At 45.1% G+C, this 21,440-nt stretch overlaps 1 protein-coding gene across 1 annotated transcript in view; it reads left to right on the forward strand.

The window, feature by feature from the left end:
* Nucleotides 1-21,440, forward strand: part of LOC113568958 (inactive N-acetylated-alpha-linked acidic dipeptidase-like protein 2) — a 120,666-nt gene that overhangs the window by 4,472 nt on the left and 94,754 nt on the right. Inside the window, 2 exon segments of the mRNA XM_026997094.2 lie at nucleotides 18,354-18,426; nucleotides 18,428-18,616. Of these exon segments, the coding sequence (XP_026852895.2) occupies nucleotides 18,354-18,426; nucleotides 18,428-18,616 (262 nt within the window).

Raw genomic sequence — 21,440 nt, forward strand, 5'->3', positions numbered from 1 at the left:
GATCAGCTGAAGTCCACATTCAAAGATGCACCGTGGTTTTTGGGTGTGGGTTTTAGCGGTGTTTTTTGGGTGTGGGTTTTGGGTGTGGGTTTTAGCGGTGTTTTTTGGGTGTGGTTTTTGGTTGTGGGTTTTAGCAGTGTTTTTTGGTTGTGGCTCTTGGTTGTGGCTTTTAGCTGTGGCTCTTGGGTGTGGTTTTTGGGTGCGGTTTTTATCTTCTCTCTCCGTATCACCTCCAGTCCAGCAGGATCTGAGGTAACGATGTTAAACATCATCCTGTCAGACACATTTCTTGTGAGAGATGACAGCTCTCTGATGATGACATGTCACCAGTACCCTCTGCTCTTTACCTGATCCAACACCAGCCTGTGCGAAGCTACGCTGGCCATCTAAAAAGAAACTTTTTTCTCCTTCCAGCAGTAAATGGAACCAATAAAAGACATGGCATGAGCCAGACTAAATTAAGCACTTCCCCTGGCCATCACTTTAATAAGCCCGGATGAGAGAAAAAATGACGGCCTTTCCTGGGGCAAACGGCCCTGAAATTAGAATTTACTGAAATTACATTCATAAGCTGTTTTTGTTGGAGGACTCTTTTCTGAAACCAGTAATCACGTAACATGCTTCTAAAATGAAGGAGTTATTCTGCAGTTATGGTTTGACTGAAAAATATCAAACAGAAGGGTTTCGTGCAAATTTGTTTTGTTTGTTTCCAAACCGTGTGCTCTACGCAGTTTAATCCATTATAGACTAAACTCTTTCTAAACTCCCGAGCAGAGTGTTTCTACCGCATTCACGTAGTCAGTGCCTCCACAGAACGGAGGAGCTATTTTGAGCAGCGAACTTCTTTCTTCAGAATGGATCTGCAGCAGGGCAGTGAGGGAGTATGGAGGAAGAAGCTCTGGTGCTCCCAAGAACCGAACCAGCCAGCCTGTGTGGTCCAGAGAGGCACCTGTGGAAAGCCATTAAAGTCTGAGGGTGTGGGTGGAGTCTGTGAGCTAGGCGTGGCTATTGCAGGGCATGGGGCGGAGTCTCTGCGGTGGGCATGTTTGTTGCGGGTTAGGGGCGGAGTCTGTAAAGTGGGCGTGTCTGTTGCTTGTTGGGGGAGGGGGGTGGACACAAAGCTCCTGATATTAACACAGACAGGGATTAAAAAGCATGGTAAAATGGCAGGTTATGCGAGGTCCTTATACACACGCACGCATGCACACACATCCATATATAAATATGAAAGGACGATGATTCTGTGTCATGACGCCGTGCCTCTTGGCTGTCCTTTTTGGTTAAGCCTTATATTGTTTTGAATAATTGTAAATGATGATTTTGTGTCATTTTCTTAGTTTGCTTAGCGCTGAAAACGTGTTACCCTGTTTGTGTGTATTCCATTTTAGTTATCCTGCGCAAACGTTCCCGTCCGGTTCAGTCCCGTTCTGCGTGTTTGCTGTGCGTGGGTCCTTCTTGACGCCAAACGCTGTTAGCTGAAAGAACCCGGCAGAAAAACAGAAAAACGCTTTCCTTTGAGCTGGAATGGCATTCTTTGACTCTCCTTCTCTTCAGCGGCTACAATGCCTTTCTATCCAAGGTACCAGAACATGCTCACCGCAGGTTCCTCAACAGAATAACACTTTCTCCGCTGCATTATAGCTTGTCTGCTGTTTTTTTTTTTTTGTTGTTGTTGTTATTTTTCCACTCGACAAAAATACAGAAATCAGATATGCGGCGTGCTGATAAGAACTGTCTCCCCGGCCTCGCCTGGAGGCCGTGTCATCAGGGAACTTGACCACTTTATTTAGCTGTGGTCACAGATGCGAGATAATGTGCGGGGAATAGAATACAGCGCCGAGATAACGATATGTTTTCAGAGTCGTGAAGTTATCTCCTCCCTCTCTTGACCTTCATATTAAATTGCCGCTGCCTTGCCACCGAGCTCCGCCGAACCTTCGCTCCTCTTCTTTCTCTTTATGAATCTTCATTTCAGGATGTTTAGACGTCTCCACGGCATGTGCTTAGCATTTCTTAGAATTGCGGACTTTATGATATTTCAGGTAGGGTGTTTATTTATTCTTTTTTCGGAATTTATTTATTTGATCAGAGAATTTTAAAAATCAGTCTCGTTGCCCTGAGTTTTTGACCTTTGCAAGACCAGATGAGCGAATCCCGGGAACAAATTTTACCTGTAAACCTGCAGCCTGTGTGTGGGCGCGTGCGTCTTAATCGTCTATGACTAATTGGAAATGTCTGTAGGAGGAATTTTTCAAGTGCAACTTTCTGGACGTCCACCAGTTTCCCCCCGTAAAACATCTGTTTGTGCAGCTGTCAGCTTCAGAGAGAGGGCGCTGTGGCTGGCGGTGGAGCATGGGAATGCGTTTAAATGTTTAATTCAAGGGTTGCACCATTTCAATTACATAATGATGGTCGTGATTCTACACTGTGTGACCTCAGTTTCTTGTTGTGACATTTGGTACCGAGCTGCAGGTGCTCCGTCCAGCTGATCCTCTGATTTTGATTGGCAGGGCGATGGTGACGCCCCCCTCCCCCCAACCGCATGCTTTTTTTCTAAATGAATTTGTTAACTGCCAGACGGATGAGTAGCCTGATCTCTATTAGATCATAATATCAGTGCAAATGGTGATTGTATGCAACACAGGTGGTGTTAATATTATATTATATTTTAAATGACACGTCCTTTTAGAAAATTTCATATATACACCATATCTGTGTCATTTTACCAATATTGTTTAGTTTAAGCTTAAACTGAAGTTCTTTGGCTGCTTGCTCTTTGTTACGTTTTCCAAGTCTTTCTCACACACACACAATCACACACACACACAGTCTCCCTTTTACTAATATACATTGTCGCCTGTCCAACCACACACAGTCTCACTCTTCGTACACAAGACAGATGCGGCAAGATCGGAGATCATGAGTGTAGCCTGGCGCGCCGTGTGAGCATAGTTCTCCCGCATGCGACACAGAAAACGTGGAATACTCGGAACAATCAGAACGCTCGAACTACGGCACGACCGGTTCCGGGTGTCTGGGCCGCACTGGCCTCCTGACACCTGGCGAGAACATTCCGACAATCTTCTGTGTCAAACTAATGGCGGCAGCAGCAGCAGCTATCCCCAGCGTTCTGGAGCTCCTCTGCTCTCCGTCGTGTTGGCCATCGGTAATACAACGTCACGGTGTCGCAATCCTCTTCCGATGTGGAGCACGTCCACCTCCACTCTAACAGGGAATGGTGTTCTGTGTGCAGTGGCTCACCGTTAGATCAGCCTGCTGTGACGCAGGCCTACTCCACCACGCCGAACTCCAAATCCCATCATGCTTCAGGAAAACACCGGAGATCGACCTCTCGGGACTACACCATAATACTGAAGTAAAGCTGTATCTGTTTCTCAGTGTGAAGTATTGATTATTCTAGTGTGCATACTGAGCGTTCTCATTGGATCACTTTTCTCAAGTTTTCTCCCTGGCCGATGCTTTGTTTTTGGCCTGCTTACACGTTGCGTGTTTGTTGTTACTCTGGTTTCGCCCAACCGCCTGCACCAGACTATGGTTTGGCAAGCCTTGCCTGTTTGTTCTGCCTCGTTACCAACTCTGACCGCTGCCTGGTTGTGGATTAGGCCACGCCCCTGTCTTTTCCCCAGCAAATCGATATTCAACGTTCTAATCCGCCAGCGTCCTGATTTCCCTCAATCATTACACCTGTAAGGTGCTAATTGGCGACTGGGGGACATTCCTTGAAGGAGGACATCACAAGGCTCTTCGCCCTCCTCCGATTAATCTCTCTGGGGTTACCATCAATCGGCGCCTTAACCCCACTCCCTTCGGAGAGCCGAAGGTTGCGGCAAGGTCGTGGCGTTCCTTTAATCCCCAGGGCCGCTGGCTGCGGTGAGCTCCTCCACCGACGTGATCCAGACAGGCGTTGCGTTTTCCGTGCGGTTTACAGGGGACGCGCGCGCGAGCCATTCCCGGCCCAGCGTTCCGCGTCTCTCCTGCATGATGCTACTTTGGAGGCCGTGGTTTTCCCTCCCTCTCCCTCTGAGCAGTGCCCCCTCGTACACATTTGACACTCACGAAAAGCCTTTTTGGACTCCCCTGCCAGTGTTTGGTACAAAAGGAGATGGCTTGATTGCAGTTATTTTCAGTGACAACCACAACTGCTGTCAGTGAAATTGGATGGTAATTACCATGTTACAAGTCTTTAGCGCATCAATAGTAAATATAACAATAGTGTTTTTTCTATTTCAATTACGCGGAGCACTTTTCAGACTTTTCGGTAGCAAATGTAGAGGAAGCCATTTAACATTTAGCATGGACAAACATTAGAAAACAGGAATATAGACTGTTAAGTCATAATGCAAGCATGTTGTCTGGAAAAATAGTGTGTGTATGTGCTCATGGTGTGTCTGAGTGCATATGTGTTAGTGTTCATATGTGAACATGAACGGTTTCCAGCTAATATGTTTGTGATTTTTTAAATGAAACATTTGGATTCGTTCCCTGTAGGTTTAGACCGTGGGCATGAAATCCAGCAAAGAGAGAACATTAGTACTCATCTTAACTCCCATTGCATCACACACACACACACACACACACACACACACACACACACACACACACACACACACACACACACACACACACACACACACACACACACACACACACACACACACACACCACCCAGCGCCATCCTGGGCTGCAGGTACCTCATTAGGCACAGGAGTACCTATTAGACTCAGGTATGTGGGAAATGCGGCTCGTTTTCCGCGCGGCGCTGTCTCGCGGCAGAATGCGTTTCCCCAGTCATCTTTATTAAAGTTCCTTCGGCAAGGCTGCAAGGTTCAGCTAATTAGGCTCTACTTAGATACACCAACGGAGTAATTTGATGTTTTGTTTGCATGTGAAAGAGGCGTGATGAGGGTTCATTAAGGCGATTGACAGAGGCACTGTCCCACTTCTAATTAATGACACGTTCCACTGTGTCTGCTGCATCCTGTACTTAACCCTTTGGCCTTGTAACGTCCGCTTTGAGTGCAAAATTGAGTTGTACCTCATAATAACATAGTGGTCTTTTTGCTGAAGGAGGGACATAGATTATGTTCCTCTTTTCTCTACGTTTTAACCCGTTTAAACGTAACTATACAAAGTTTAGCTTATTTTCTGACCTTTGCCCTGCTCCAGGACGGTCTTATCCTGACGTTAGCTTGGGTCTGCCTGCCCGAATCTTAAACGTTTTGTCAAGAGAAGTGGAACTGTGTTGCCGGCTGTGAGCTAGCAATAAAACTGACGGGCAAAATGGCTAAACGCACAAAGAAAACAGATGACGAACACTGTTACACTTAAACAGTTAAACAAAGGTGTCACTAGAGGGCACTGTGCTAAATGCTTGCAGTAGTGATATACACTGATCCCGTTCCTTTACCCATTTATTTAAGACGCACTATAGTATGTATTTTAGCAATAAAATTCATGTAGAAAGCTGCTTTGATCCATGTTGCCTGTTGAGTGTGTCTAGTGTTTTGTGGGGAGAATTGTCTTTCCCACACCCTGCTGCATCTGCTGGGGTGAAGTGTGTGCAGTAGAATGCGGGAGACCCCCCCACCCCCACCCCCACCACTCTGCCTCGGCTGCTGTCTGTGCTGATGCTTTATCTTCCTTAGATGCACGCGCACGCGCTCGTACATTTGCATGCACCAACCATCTCGGGGCAGCTTGAACCGAACGCTACGATCCCCTCATCTCCGTTAAGGGCCTCGTTCCTTATGTCTGAGGTGGGGTCCTTTTGAGTTCTCCTGTGCTCTTCGTTGCCGCGTCTGCAGACAGCATGATGATTCCGTGCGCTCTTTAATAACGAGGACTCTGGCTTGGGAAGACGTTTGCAGAGACGTCGGAGAGCTTCGCTTTACTTTGGAAGCATTGCTTAGTACTCCTAACTCCCAGAACAGATTGTACTTCACATATTGGGGTGGGGGGCTGTCTGTCTGCTTGTTAAAGCGTCACCGCTGTATTTCAAAGCCAGCAGGAGGCGGAGGTGTGGCTCTAAAGAGCATGAGCACACGGCAGAGGAGGCACACCGTGACAGGACGCACAGGAGGGGAACCGGCCAGAACCGGGCCCTGTACCAACTCTCTGCATGTAGACATATGGACTTAGGGAGCCTCGGGTCCCTGGTTTTCTTTAGAGGAGAGAACTAGCTAAAACGCCTGGCCATTTAGATTCTTTCTAGCTCATATACCACCAAAACCAAATTGCATTGCCAATGTACATAGCTTTGTTTGTTAGGTTTCACAGATTTTATGCTGCACATGGTTTGTCTGCGTACTGAAATCTATTTATATGGTAACTATAGTGCTAAATAATAGAATTAGGCCTGCAGTGATGTTCTGTAGTTAGAAACTTCTTGAATTATTTACAGTGCCCGAGTCTTAAAAAATGAAATGAGTCCGTGACTGATAATCGGAGCCCTCCAATCACGAGAAGGGTCCTCATATCTCAGAATGCCCCCTCGTTTGCTTTTTATCGAGCTGCAGGAGCGGTCGGAGTTTCCGCTGGACGTGATGTGGCTGTGTTGGAAACGAAAACCGTGCCGACTGCTGCCGTCATGTCAGATCTCGAGGGCTAATGGCTGAGATTTTGTTTTACTTTGGCTAAAGGGAGACGCTGCTGTGTAACACAGCACATGCGCTTTGTGGGAACACAGCGTTCCCTTTTATTGCACACACGCACATCTTCCAGCACAGATGAGGTGTGACTGAAGCGTGACGGGTCAGGGGGGAACAGGTCAGCGTATAACTTCATCCAGCGCACGCGTGTCCGACCACGGCACGTGTCGTGTGCCTCGTAAGGTTCTGCCTGGTTGCAGAGAGTATCTGGAGGTAAGCAGGAGTATGTGCTCCTGTATGATGTCATGTTGTTCTTTATGAAAGATTAATGCAGTTGTGGAGATGTCTTAAGGGCTGCCCTGTTTTTAACATAGAAGAAAGGCTGCAGGCCAAGACTAAACGCGGCAATGTGGACAGCCTCTCTGTTGGAACAATATAAGATTAATTCTGCTCGCTCGCTCTCTCTCTCTCGTGCTCAATCTCTCTCTTTCTCTCTCTCTCTTTCTCTTTCTCCCTCTCTCTCTCTCTCTCTCTCTCTCTCTCTCTCTCTCTCTCTCTGCATCTAGGCTACACTGTTACCTTTTCTAACCCTGAGTTTTAATTGCTTCTCCTTGATGATGACGTTGATTAATTCACTACTTCTCTGGAACAGGATCCCAGAGGACACCACGCTGACCACTCACAGGATCAGCACATAGCAAGCCAGCCCGCACTCACAGAAGTGCTTCTCCCGAGCACAGTTGACTGAGTTTTGCCGTGTAAAATGCAAAGATAGTAAAAATGTTTCAGTAATAACTGAATAACTGTGTGTTTTTAAATGGTTTTGTTCCACATTTAGATTGGCTCATATTACAAATGAGTAATTAAAGAACAGAACTTTACCAAGCAGTCCATAGTACTAGTGATTAATTCCTTGTGTGTGTGTGTGTGTGTGTGTGTGTGCTTTTTATATAAACACAAACACAAACACACAAACCGAGCATTAATGAAGTACCGTTTGGTTGTCCTTGGGGATATCCCCATCAGTCACAGATGACATCACTTTGGGTTGGGCGATATTCCCATCAGTCACAGATGACATCACTTTGGGTTGGGCGATATTCCAATCAGCCGCAGATGACATCACTTTGGTTGCCATATATGTATTGAACATACTGTATATGGTTTAAACAGTAAGTCTTTGATGGAAAAATATCTGAACCTTCATATGGAATCTTCAACTGATCTTGGACCAGAAGATGTGACCTGCAGTCAGTGCTGTAGTTCATCTCAAAGGTGCTCAGTAGGGTTCAGGTCATGGTTCTGTGCAGGCCACAGGAGTTCCTCAACACCAAACTCCTCAAACCAAGTCATGCTGGAACAGGGAAGGTCTTTCCCCAAACTGTGGCCACAAAGTTGGAGGCATATAGTTGTCTAAAATGTTTGAAACATCACTCTTGGGCCTGATCCAAATGCTGAAAAGACCATTAGACCTGATCTGTTCCCCCTCCTCCACCCAACTGTACTGTTGGCCTTGTGCTTTGTTAGCCAGCGTGATCCTGTTGGACGCCGGCCCCAGAATCCGTCCGTCAGACTGCCACATAGAGACGTGTGATTCATCACTCCAGAGAGAGTGTGCGCACTCCTCCACACTCCGGCAGCAGTGAGCTTTACATGACTCCAGCTGAAAGTTTTGCATCGCATGCAGCAGTCTAAGGCCGGCGCGTAGCAGCTCTGCCATGGGAACCCACGAAGCTCCTGATGGACAGCTTTTGAGCTGCTGTTGATTCCAGATGCAGTTTGTATGTCTGTAGTGATGTACAGAATACAGATGGAGGTTGCACACTGTGCACTCCAGCACTCGGTGGACCTGCTCTGTGAGATTGCGTGGTTTGCTGCTTCAGAGATCAGCACTTGTTGCACTGAGACGCTTCCGTTCTACAATAGTAGCGCTTACAACTGACCATGTTCAAACAAGGCAGAAATTTCACACAACTTTCTCAGTTCAGTAGAACTCACTGAGCTCTTCAGTACACCCATTCTACTGCCAGTGTTGGGCCTTGGAGGTTCTTTGTGCTTTGTGCTAGGTTTCATACAGCTGCTAGGAATGGCTGTATCTGAAATAGCTGAACTCCGTTATTAGGGCTGTCCACATTCGTATGGTTGTATAGAGTATTTATATATCAGTAAGTGTTTCCTTAAGCTAAAACGTGGCAGCACAGTAAATCTTCCAGGCTTTTTCTTTAAGAATTCAGCTGGTTTGAGATTTTCTTTAAGAGTGCACCTCCACAGTTTCAGATGTGTTGGAGGGACTCTGTTCTGTGTGTCTCTGTGGGACTCTGCCTGGTCTGTAAGTAGAAAGGTGTGAGTCGTAATTGTGGTTCAGCATATCTGAGACCTTGAGCTGCCACAACAGAGTTTTATGAGTCAGAAGGGAGCCAGTTTAGTGGTTGCAAGCAGGAAACCCAAGCAGGGCCAAGCTACCTCTACTTTCCTTAAAAACACTTCGTAATTTTTATTGTATTCATTTTCATTTTTTGTATTAGTGTTGTGTGTGTGTGTGTGTGTGTGTGTGTGTGTGTGTGTGTGTGAGAGAGAGAGAGAGAGAGAGAGAGAGAGAGAGAGAGAGAGAGACAGAGACAGGTTTTACATGGCAGTACCTCACAAAGAATAACTAACATTTTTGGGGTGCACAGATTTTGGCACGTTATATATACACACAGTGTGAGACACATATCTCACACATATCTCACATATATCTCACTTCTAAAGCTCCTAAGTCAGATTGAAAAGAACGTAGCTGCTGGTCACACAGCTTGGAAGAGTGTGCAGAGAGACCTTGGATACACACACACACACACACACACACACACACACACACACACACCTTCGAACCCCTTCAAACTTGCAGCTCAGATCCTCTTCTTTTAGCAGCTCTACCTGCATGCTAATGTCTGCTGCCATTTTGTTCTTACACTGCCATGCAGAGGCGACACAGTCCTCTTTTTGAAGTACTAATGGTCTCCTGAAAGCCTTACTCCCATTACGCATTTGCATTCATTCCCTTGATTGCTCACAACACACAACACACACACACACACACACACACACACACAGGCACGCACACACACACGCGCACACACGCACACACACACACACACACACACACACACACACACACACACAGGCACGCACACCCACACACACACACACAGGCACACACACACAGGCACGCATGTACGCACAGACGTCACACACACACACACACACAGGCACGCATGTATGCACAGACGTCACACACACATACACACCCACACACACACACACACACACACAGGCACGCATGTACGCACAGACGTCACACACACACACACACACACACACACACACAGGCACGCATGTACACACACACACACACACACATACACACACACACAGGCACGCATGTACGCACAGACGTCACACACACACACACACACACACGCATGTACACACACACACACACACACACAGGCACGCATGTACACACAGACGTCACACAAACTGGTTCTGGTTTCTTTTCGTCTCTCTCTCGCAGATGAAAGGGAGGCCGAGGAGCTGCAGTCTGAGTGTAGAAAAGGCCCCCCTCTGTATGGAAGGAGAGGGTCTGTGGGAGGGGCCACGGGAGGGGGCGGCGCCCAAGGCCCAGGCCCATCGCTAGGCTGGGGCTGTGTGTTTACAGCAAGCTCCCCTGGGGCGCTGCAGGCTGGGTTGCTGCTCCATGGCCGTCCATCAGACGGTTTTCTGCAGCCTGCTAAAGTGCTGCGGAAAGAACCCGTAGAACCTCGCCGGAGACGCAGCCACGCAAATTCATAACGGCTCCTTTCAGCGTAGGTCAGAATTCTGCCATGGTGACCCAGCGGTTTAAGCTTGGACTGCTTATTCTCTGCTGGGTTATCGGTGAATATTAGCACTGTTGGACTGCTTATTCTCTGCTGGGTTATCGGTGAATATTGGCATTGTACCACAGAAAGTACCAGAGGCTTCTCTGAAGCTTCTATTATGTAAGGCCTTACATTATAAGACAGTAGAGGAGGAAGTTCTGACTTCACTCTGCATTCATGTTTAGCCCTAATCTAACCTCCCTTATTCACATCTACAAGGCCCTCTTGTGCATTTGAATATTGTCTCTATGTGCAATAGATTAATATTTAAACAATACTTTGAGCCAAAGAATCACCAGGTCTAAGTAACCGAGTGCGGCGGTCTGTGAGTGCAGCAATGGGACTGTGGAGGTATATGAATGGAGTGATGTGAGTACAGTGGTATATGAGTGCAGTTGGTATCAGTGCAGTAAGGTGAGTGCAATGGTACATGAGCGCATGGCTTGAAAGCCCCTCTGATCTTCTTCTCTCCCTGGTGCTAGACGAGTTGAATGACGCAGCTCATTTTCTTGCATTGCTCTTGCATCCTGCACATAGGCTCTCATTATAGAACTAAAATCAGTGTGAGAGCTGTTCACAAGTTCAGCCTCCACTGAGAAGCACTTGGAGGTGCCATAAGAGCAGAGTCAGGTCCACGGCTGAGGAGGCTCCATGTCAAGCTGTTTCACCCTCACAAACCATCAAGCTGTAATTCTAATCAGGGCCCCAAAATTTGTAGTGTGTTGGCTTTTGGTTTGTTGATCCACACTGTTGTAGGATGTGGTGGGAGATGCAGTTAGAGTTGTGGGATCATGGACTGGAGTGAGCTGGAGTGACCCAGAGTGAGATGAAGTGAGCTGGGGGAATGTGCTGGAATGTGCTGTGGTGACCCAAAGTGAGCTGAAGCGAGAGGGTGACCTGGAGTGAGATGGAGTGTACTGGAGTGATATGGAGTGTCATGGCCACTGATTTAGTATGCGCCCTGGACTGGGGTTCATGGAGCATCTCAGAAGACAAGTGCTGACTTTTGCTACCCGTTCTGTGAGAGCTCCTGCCACAGAAAGGCGAGAAAGCTCGGATGCAGATACAGAAGAGAAAGCTATTACATCACGGGTGCCTTCCCACAGCTGACGTTCTCACTTCACTCCTGTGGAGTACGAATGCACTCCGCTCAGCAGATTAAAGAGCCCGAACTGCCATCGAATTTTAGAAGTCAGACGCAAACTTCAAATTCATACAGACCTGACATACTGATCTCCTTCATGGTCACATTATGAGAGAAAAATGAGAATGTTATACTTCATGAGATGTTGATGGGGAAGAAAGATCCACATACACATTTCTACTACAGGTTCTCTTCCTCTCTCTCCCTCTATCCCTCTCTCCTTCTCTCACGCTATCCTCTCTGTCTCCCTCTCTCTCCCTCTTTGGCCTACAGCTTGTATCTTGTGAATGACGATCTCTTTTCATCTTAGTGTGTTTCACCACAGTCCAGAGTAACAATTTAGCAAAATGTCACATACCTTGAAACATGGCCTCTCCATGTCTTCTCACCAAACTCATCCATGCTTGGTGACAAAGCTTGATTGCTATTGGGTAGAAACATCCCTGCTGCCTGTCCAGTTGGCTTGCAAGGTTTCATACTTCATGGTTTTGTACTCATACCTACGTTATGCTCCACGGACAAACATATGGTTCCTTAACAGCTTTCATTTGATAAATAATACGAGCTATAGACAGAGAGGAAACGCATATCTGTCTTCCAACCAAAATGGAAGGTGCTGCCTCACCCTTTCTTTGAACAGAGTACGTGTTTCGATTACAAATGGCGATGAAGTTGGAATACTTCCCCTGGAGTTTGTCAGTAAAAGTCAGACGTTGGAAAAAGGGGGTGGATTTGAGCTCTGAGCTGATGAGCACAAGTGATTAAAGCAGAGACAACCAGGTGACCGGCGGACGGACGGACGGACGGAGGGGTGGAACAGAGAGAGGGAGAGAGAAAAAAGGCCAGTGAGTTGGAGCCTGGCTGAAGCTCAGGAGCAGCTGTAATCCATTGGATCAGAAAGACCTTATCCCAGTCTTCCCTTCTGCACGGCCGTGTCTGTACGTTGGTTTACAGCATGTTCTTACACAGCTCTGGGAGAGGTGACCGTGGGCCGTTCCTGATGGCTGAGAGCAGCCCTCGTATCTCAGCAGACTGACGATCCGAGTGCGGGGGAGTTCCGCAGGCCGTGCTCCTCCTGCAGGGTTTGGCGTCCGGCGGCCTGGGCTCGCCTTCTGTAGTTACGTGCCGGTCTGACGCGGCACAGAGCTGTTGGTGACAGGGAAGCAAGACGCCGCATGGTGGACCGTGCCGGTCCTAGGGCCGCAGTGTTCCGTCTTGCTCATTTCTGCGATAGGCGTAAGAGACCAGACGCAGGGGCTTTCCTCGGGCCTGGCGGTGCCACGTCAGCTACACTGGTGGCGGGGCTTCTCACTGCAGGGTGTGGGTAGCGCATGGCGACCGACTGTTGGAAGAGGGCTGGGGAAAGTGAAGGAGATGGATGAAAAATAGCTAACAATAAAACAAACATGTTCTGTGGGTTTGTTATAGGTTCTAAAAGCTCTAAACATAGATTGTTTGTTTTAGTTCATAAATAAAATAACATAGTGGAAGTTGTCTCATATAAAGAGAATTGGGCTTGAAAACAGAAGTATTGCAGATGAGTAAGCTGTGTGTGTGTGTGTGTGTGTGTGTGTGTTGTGTGTGTGTGTGTGTGTGTTGTGTGTGTGTGTGCGCGTGTGTGAGCGTATGATTCATGGTTCCACTCTCTTCTTCTGCTCCTCCATTTCACTGTTACTTGTTTAGCTATAGTGAGTTTATCTCCAAAGCAAAGGCTTTCATTTTTTATTATCTTGTTCAAGATGTCCCGTATATAGCCGTCTGTAGCCTGGTATATAGGTATCTCTCATAGATCTCAGTTATCTTGAGTCTCTCAGATTTCAATTCTCTCGATTTTCTCATCTCAATTCTCCCAATGATCTCAGTCCTCCTGATTTTCTGGGTTCTCTCATAGATCTCGATTCCCTCAGAACTCTCAGTTCTCTTGATTCTTTCAGTTCATACATAGATCTCGATTCTCTCTGTTCTCTTGTAGCTCACCTGCTAACTCATTTTGTTGGCCTGCCCCGCAACCCTTTTGTTTATCTCTAAACCCAGTTGTGTTTCAGCACTTCCAAATTAGATGAATCCACTCAGTGATTAGACGTGATCACAGTTACACTCAGGCATCACTTTATATCCTCCAGGCGTAGACGCACTTTGCGTTCCCCGTGTAGATGCCGTCCCCGATTCTAAGGTCAAAATGTGATTTTGATTGTTGATATTTCACGGGTTGATACACTGATATTATTCTTTCTACACAGCTGTAATTGTATGCAGATTGGTTTAAAGCTATGTGTCCTTATGCAAAAAACATCTCATAAAACAGAGCAATTTTACTAATAAAAAAGTGTCATCATAACTTTATATACAAGAGACCCTCAAGAGAGACAGATGGAAGGATTTACAATACAACTTTGAATTTTGATTCAAATGACCTTTTAATGACCTTCTTTTTCAGTTTATTGTTTGAACAAATGTCTGATTTGTGACTGCTGATTTCACTGGTGTTTAACAGTGCGGGTCAGCTCCTGCACTAAATGGTAAGCTAACCCTCCTACATGGGAATAACAATTCCAGTCCTGTACCAGCAGAAAAAAGCTCATAGTGCGTAGTGGACTCCTCGCTTTGTATAAATTCCCACAGTGCTTCTGCTTTTTCTAATTGTGCCGTTCATTGGAGATCATTTGCAGATCGCCAAACCTGGGCTTGTTCAGAAAGCAATTAAGTGGTATAAGATTTATTTTGCAGTTGTGTGAATTAAAAAGTGGAGCTAGGATTTGCGCAGCGTGTCAAAGCAAAGTTCATTCCACAGATGAGTTTTGCTGAAACGAAGCCTCTAATCAAATGCATTTGAGGTTATTTTACCTGTGGAAGCCACGGGCGATTGAAGGACGGTAAGGTCAGTGATTTTTCCCTGTCAGAAGATCCCATGGATATCTCTACTCTCTGCTTTTGTCTGCGCTTAAACACTGCCGGCCTTTTCTGGAACTCCTGGGGAAGCGAGGGCCAAGTACTTTTAGAAGAAGCAGGGATCGTTGCTACTGGTATTATCATCCATAATAGCATTCTGCCACAGTTCAATAGCCACCCAGACAGCCTCTGTAACATGTCACGGCCTCTGCCTATGCGGCCCCTAGTGACCACCCTCGCTGGGAAGAAGGACCACCAGCTGTCAGTCAACTCCGCTCAACCGCATTTAATTAACTCGCTTAAATGTCAGCAGAGAGGGCCAGGACTTCAACTGCATTCCTCATCCCCTCCCGCTGCGAAGCGAAAAAAGAGAGCAAGAGACAGAAGGAGCTTCACAATAGCGTCCATCCAGAAGTACTCCCTCCAACAAAGACTTGCACTAAGCATGAAATAGCTTGACACTAATACAGTACATCCAGTTTGATAGGATAATCTCTCTGAAACACGGACAGACAAATCCCCTCGTAAATGGTTTGAGACAGGTTTCTTGCGGAAGACGTTTGGTTTTCTTCCCCAGCGGAAGTGCAGGGACGCTTTAGCCTGATATCTATATTAGTCTCCTCAACAGATGGTGGCCACCGAAGTCTGCATCGCTCTGGAACCGCGGAGCTTCTCTTGGCCCTTGCTGCCGGCGGCAACCGTGGAGCTAGGCTCCATAGAGAGAGAGCTACCTCTCCGCAGGAGCAGACATCAATCATCAAGGCAAGCTGTTAAGACTGACATGCCATGGCATGCTGTGTCAGGCTGGGCTTTTCTGTGAGCTTCAACATGGGCTCTGCTAACTCCTGCCACCGACTCCCAGGATTCCGTTCCTATTCAGAGGATAGTGTGCTTCAGAGTATTTAAACAGATTTAATAGACTGCAGTGGACCAAGACTCCACCTCACGATTTAATTATCAGCTCTAACTGTGACATGCCATCACCTTTATATAACTATATAATGGATATAGGGAAGAGTAGTGTGTTGTGATAGTGAAAAGAGATGTTAGAGATTATTGTATGTTTTCTTGGGAATCTGCAGCTGGAATGTTGGGAATCCGCAGCTAGGATGTTGACTTTGAGCCGATTTGCATCGAGTGTTTTTCACTCAGTGATCTTGATCAAAGAGGAGAGTGCAAAGATTTATGTGAACGAAAATCCAGCAAGATATTTGAGCAGTAACAATGTACAACCGCAAATAAAACATGAAAAGAAATAGTCCATTCTGGGATTGTAATGATTTCAAAGCCTGAATCCAGTGAATGCTTATATCTCGTGAAGTCCTTTCTCATGAAAAGAAACCGTTTTTAGTTCACACAATCATCATCATCACTGGCATTGTGAAATGCACTGGACATAAAGTGCTACACTGGTTTTCACATCAGCTAATTCATTCAGTCTTTTTGTATCCTAAATGACTTTATTCCTTTGATCAAAGGATATTGTTTCAGTTTTGACCAAACAGAAGGAATGAATCATTTGTTCACAACAGCACATTTTTATGTCTAAAGTGTCATCAGCAGACTCAATCCTTTCGGCCACTCTCCTGTCAGAATTATAATTTAATACAGACACTAATCTGTGTTAGTCAGTGCAGCCTTGTGTTATGGCTGATTCCCTACTACTTGTTTGTGATTGGATATTTAAGGATGGAGCGTGATGTGAACAGATACAGATCCTCCTTCTATGCTGTGTGAAGATGTATAGTATTTCAGCAGAATCAATCATTCCCTTAAGATGAACATTTGTTATGAAACTGGGGAAGGATCTCTGCAGCTCTTTGGGAAGAGAAGACCCAGGCAATCTTATGAAATCACCAGCAAAACTGAATGAAGGCTGGCATGTTGGCAGCAGGAACACATTAGCAATATGTTTGACTGAAAACTTGGCAAGCTACCGGGATCCATTTTTCTCCAAACGCTGATGTCTTGAGGGGAAAGACGGGCATGTTCTTCAAGCTAATTAAGAGAAAAATAAAACAAACAAAAACAAAAATAATTTAAAAAGATACTTCTGCCGTGCGCTTCTTTGAGGAATCTGGATGTTGTGAACAAAGGTGATAATCCTGTTCTAAACGTATGATGTGTGGTGGGTTGATAGAGTTTAGGTTCGTTATTCCAAATCAGTAGACTGAATTAGAACAAAATAGCCCTGGATCCACATTTATGTGCAATAAAGATGTTTTGTACAAGTTGTTAAAGAGTAACTGTAAATGTGCAATTATCATGCAATCCAGTGAACACATCTTGACTTTTTTAAAGTTATTTGGGAAAGTGTAATGTGGTTCTCTTTCATCTTCTGAAGATAACACTGTAGTGGTAGGGCAGTCTTCTTGCTGTTTGTGTGTGTGGTTGACACGCCTCTTAATCTGCATTTCCCAGCTGCCTCGGGGCTGGAGTGCTCATCTCTGTGACTTAACATCACGAGTCTCTTGTTGTTAGAAAATACTCAGAGGAATTTCTGAGTTCAAATGAAGTTTTTCCAGTGCTTCCAGCGTTTAGCCTTTGTTCTAACTAGCTCAAGTCTGTGTTCTCTGTTGTTGAGCATAACTTAATCTTCTCAGTATTGCCGCTAGATGCAATGATAATGTTTACTCCACCTAAGCCCGATATAACTTACATGTGACCTCTAGTTAAAATATAAGCTTAGATTTCAACAAAGTATTTCTGCAAATGATGAACCAAATGTACTTCTGTCGGTGTGTGTAGTTGGTGAAGCTTTGGTACGAGGGTCTATGCCAAGGTTTGGCTTTAGGGATTTCGGAATGGTTCAGGCCAGAGGGACATGCGGTAGAGGATATGTGTTTTCTCTGATGACTGCCTGCGCGCTGATCACTCAACCCAGGTAACCTCTAACAGAGCAAAGGCGCGCTGATCACCCAGTCAACCTCTAACACAGATCGAGGGTGTGCTTAGCACCCAGCCAACCTCTAACGCAGTGCAAGGACACACTCCTTCATTAACCGGACACCTTTGTCATGCTGGAAAAGACATCCAAATGTTTTTTGGACGTGTGGGTGAGCATTTTTATTTTGGTGCTGCTGAGATTTCATTCTCAACTGTTGACTTTTCCATCATTCGGTGCTCTCTGACCACTGTCTGTAAGCTCAGAGCACTGCAGTTATTATTCTGGTTTCAGCATCTCCAGATCAGGGTTTAAGAGAATTTAAGAGAAAACTCCCACTTACCAGTCCAAAATGTAATAAGGCGTGCATTCATACTGCAATTACGCATGTATTCATACTGAAATAAGGCGTGTATTCATACTGCAATAACATTGAAAAATGTTCAGTTCATTCTTACCATGCTCTACCATTTGCTATCCATCCTGGCAGTGATATTACACATAATTTATTTGGTACTCGGTAAACCACCCGTTAATAATATATGATCTGTCTGCTATCACTAGTGGTGCATCTGTTTGGTAGGAAGACAATTGCTTGTGAGCACAGTTATTGTAATCAGTTATGTTAGCTGAAATTTGTCCAAGATTTGAGTTATGGCCTGTCTTGGGTTCAGTCGCAAGCTTCTAGCACCAGATAACAGACTGATATGCCCACATCAATACCACCTTGTAAAAGCCACTGAGGAATGGCAGTGTTAACCTGAAGTCAACAATGTACTAATTAAGCTAATTATGAGGTGCCTTGCCTCATACATATTCATTAGGGTTGCGTTAAGTGCTGCCTTGTCGATCTTGCTTTTGTGAGACACTCACGGAGTGACGGATGCCTGTGTGGATAAACCCCTCTTCTTTATCCAACCCCACAGGGACTTTAATTCCTTGGCCGATCTCGGCGAGGAATCCCGGGTGTCACGGATTGCCCAGTACTGGGAGGAGCTCGGGACTGAAGGACATCCAGCTGTCCAGTTACGAGGTCCTCGTCAGTCATGCTGGCCCCACCCCTAACACCATCGTGGACATGAGCAGTAAGAAGTGTTATCTGCCCAACGGGGCCAGGTGTGACAGCAGGATCCAAAGTTCCCCAGCGGAGCCCTTCTTCGCGGCCTACTCTGCCGTGGGGACTCTGGAGGTAATGACCACATCCTCTTCACTTACGCACGATGGCCTGTGTCATTTTCTGTAACATAGCGTGTTATGGCCTTCCTTCTACGTTTTGTGTTCTCACGTAGCCATGGATCAAATGAGCGGAGATGAGCCCAAAGCACAGATGATGACTGTGTCCTCCAAGTGGAAGGTCAACGCAAATTTAGTTTATGCAAACTTGTTTGTACTTCACAGCAGTGTGTGATCTACAGTTGGCCTGTTTTTACTGGCTATGCCTTAGGTCTCTGGAGGAAACTAGCAGTGGGAAAAAAACCACCAATATCTCCAATATCTCCATTATTATAATATCTCCATTATTACAATATTTCCAATATCTCCATTATTACAATATCCCTAAAATCGCCATTATTAAAATATCTCTAATATCTCATAATTACAATATCTCTAATATCTCCATTATTACAATATCTCCATTATTACAATATCTCCAATATCTCCATTATTAAAATATCTCCAATATCTGCATAATTCCCTTCTAGGCTGTCTGTGAGCATCCTGAATGGTGAGAAAATGAAGCTGTGTTTGGCAGTTAGTCCCACCAAATCTTCAAAGTCTTTCTACCAGAAAGAACGTCACACGTCTTTGAGTTGGCCTTCGTCCTGGTGCTTGTAGTTGCTTCAAATTGAAACTGCGTTCGCAGGGTATAGAAATAACCACCAACAACAACAACAACAACAACCCCAAAACAAATATGGTCAGTGTGATAGATGATGTCCCAGAGGAGCTCACACTAATGTACTATGCAGAGATGCCAGAAATTCCTGCAGCTGCTTCACTGAGAGGTCACTGAGGGGTCACTGATGGGTCACTGAGCATCACACATTACGCCTACTCCAACCTCCAGCCATATGGCACATCTTAAAAATGAACCACCTCACCAGTATACAAACACACCAATATACATAGTCACTCCTGCAGACTATCTAGATACCAGAGCTGTTAATATTTTACTCCTGAGCGAAGAGGCTTGGCAGTAACGACAAGAATGATGTGTTTTTATGGCCAGGGTTGTATGACAGATTAATCACAGGTAAGTGTGAGGCTGCAGGAGTGTTATACTAATGACTGTTTGTTGTAATATGCTGAATGTCATCATAAATTTTGAAGTTTATAGACTGGAATCGCTCCAGATCTTTGGCTTTCTTTTACCTATTTTTTAAAAGCAAATCAAACATTGAGAAATATTTTATGAAGTGTGCCATTTAGATATTTTCTCCCCCAGTGAGGCAGCAAATTGAATCACGCTGAAGAAGCAACAAATTAAGAAGTTTAATCTGAGCTCTAAATATGAGTCAGAGAAGGAACACACGGGGCTAACCGGAACAGACAAGGCATTCAGATGCTTTTGCAAATGCTGAAATCCAAACCAAAGCTTCTCTGCCATGTTGTTAAGATGAGACTACTGTATATTCCATTGGCTACAGAGTGTTACAGGGTTATTTTACCTTCCCCATGTAAACATGCCTGTAAACGCTCTCTGGGGTCCTTTCTGATTACACCGCTTACCTGTGGTGTGTGTACTGAGCTGAACGCTAATGACTCATTTGTCACCAAAGTTTTAAAAACACTTGCACTTAAATGAAACCTGATTGTAGTAATTCAGTCTAATTTGTCACTGTTGCAATTTTTTCTCTGTACAAAAATAACTGATGGATATTGAGAAGAATGAAGTGTGAATACTCCAGCCTAACTGAGTATTGTGAAGTGTGAATACTCCAGCCTAACTGAGTATTGTGAAGTGTGAATACTCCAGCCTAACTGAGTATTGTGAAGTGTGAATACTCCAGCCTAACTGAGTATTGTGAAGTGTGAATACTCCAGCCTAACTGAGTAGTGTGTTCATTATTGTGTTCATTATTTTTAAACCCATCCCTGTTATGCATGTGGGTTTCCACCATGTGTAATTGCACATAGCACAACCTTGCTGATCGCCTTAGGGTTGAGAAACTTTATAAACCCTGATAAGCCTTTAAAATTATGATAAATCTTTCTACTGAAAATGAGAAACTGATATCGAGTCGTGTGTGTCTTATTGGAGGCTATTTTCTGTTTATTTTGAAGGTTTTTCATAACATTAAGCCCAATATGACACCTGAATTGTTGAAAGGTATTGGACTGCAACCATTTTTTAAAAGTGCATGTAAAAGTGCATGTAAAAGACAAATGATTCCACTACCTAACCACTTCATTAGAAAGGCCCACCCTTTAGCTACACTTACTGGCCAGTTACCAGTAAACCTGTCTTACTGGTACAGTGGAAAGGTGTTCAGTTATCAGTCATATAACTCACTGATGCTCTGTGCAGTTTGACAGCCCTCGGACTCTTTCATTAGTGGGTTCTGCCCAGAGAACTGCTGTTTATTGTAGGTGAAGAAAATTGTTAGTTAAAAAATGAACTAACAACAATTGTTAAAATTTTTAATTAATTTGACTGTCTGTTTGTTTGTTTGTTTGTTTTTTGAAGGATTAAATTATTGTTTCATTGGACTGTCCATAGAGAAGCAAGCATTAAGGGCTGGATTTTAACACTGAAGCTATTGCTGATGGCTGATGACAGGAAAGAATTTTAACAAAGTTTGTGTTGAAAAATCATCTTTTAACTGGCAGTGGTAATTAATTTCTGAGAGCCGTGCGACTGTCGTGGTTGGGGGCCGCTCTGGTTCGACGGGCTGTATCCGTGCTCCAAACCCACGGCACACAGATTAGTGCCCAGGCAGTTCCAGCACAGCGCAGTTACAGATTTTTATTTCAAATGGGGAATGAATCGTTTGGTAGTTAAACTCTAATTT

Source organism: Electrophorus electricus, chromosome 26 (genome assembly GCF_013358815.1).
Source record: "Electrophorus electricus isolate fEleEle1 chromosome 26, fEleEle1.pri, whole genome shotgun sequence".
In the NCBI taxonomy this organism is placed as follows: Eukaryota; Metazoa; Chordata; class Actinopteri; order Gymnotiformes; family Gymnotidae; genus Electrophorus; species Electrophorus electricus.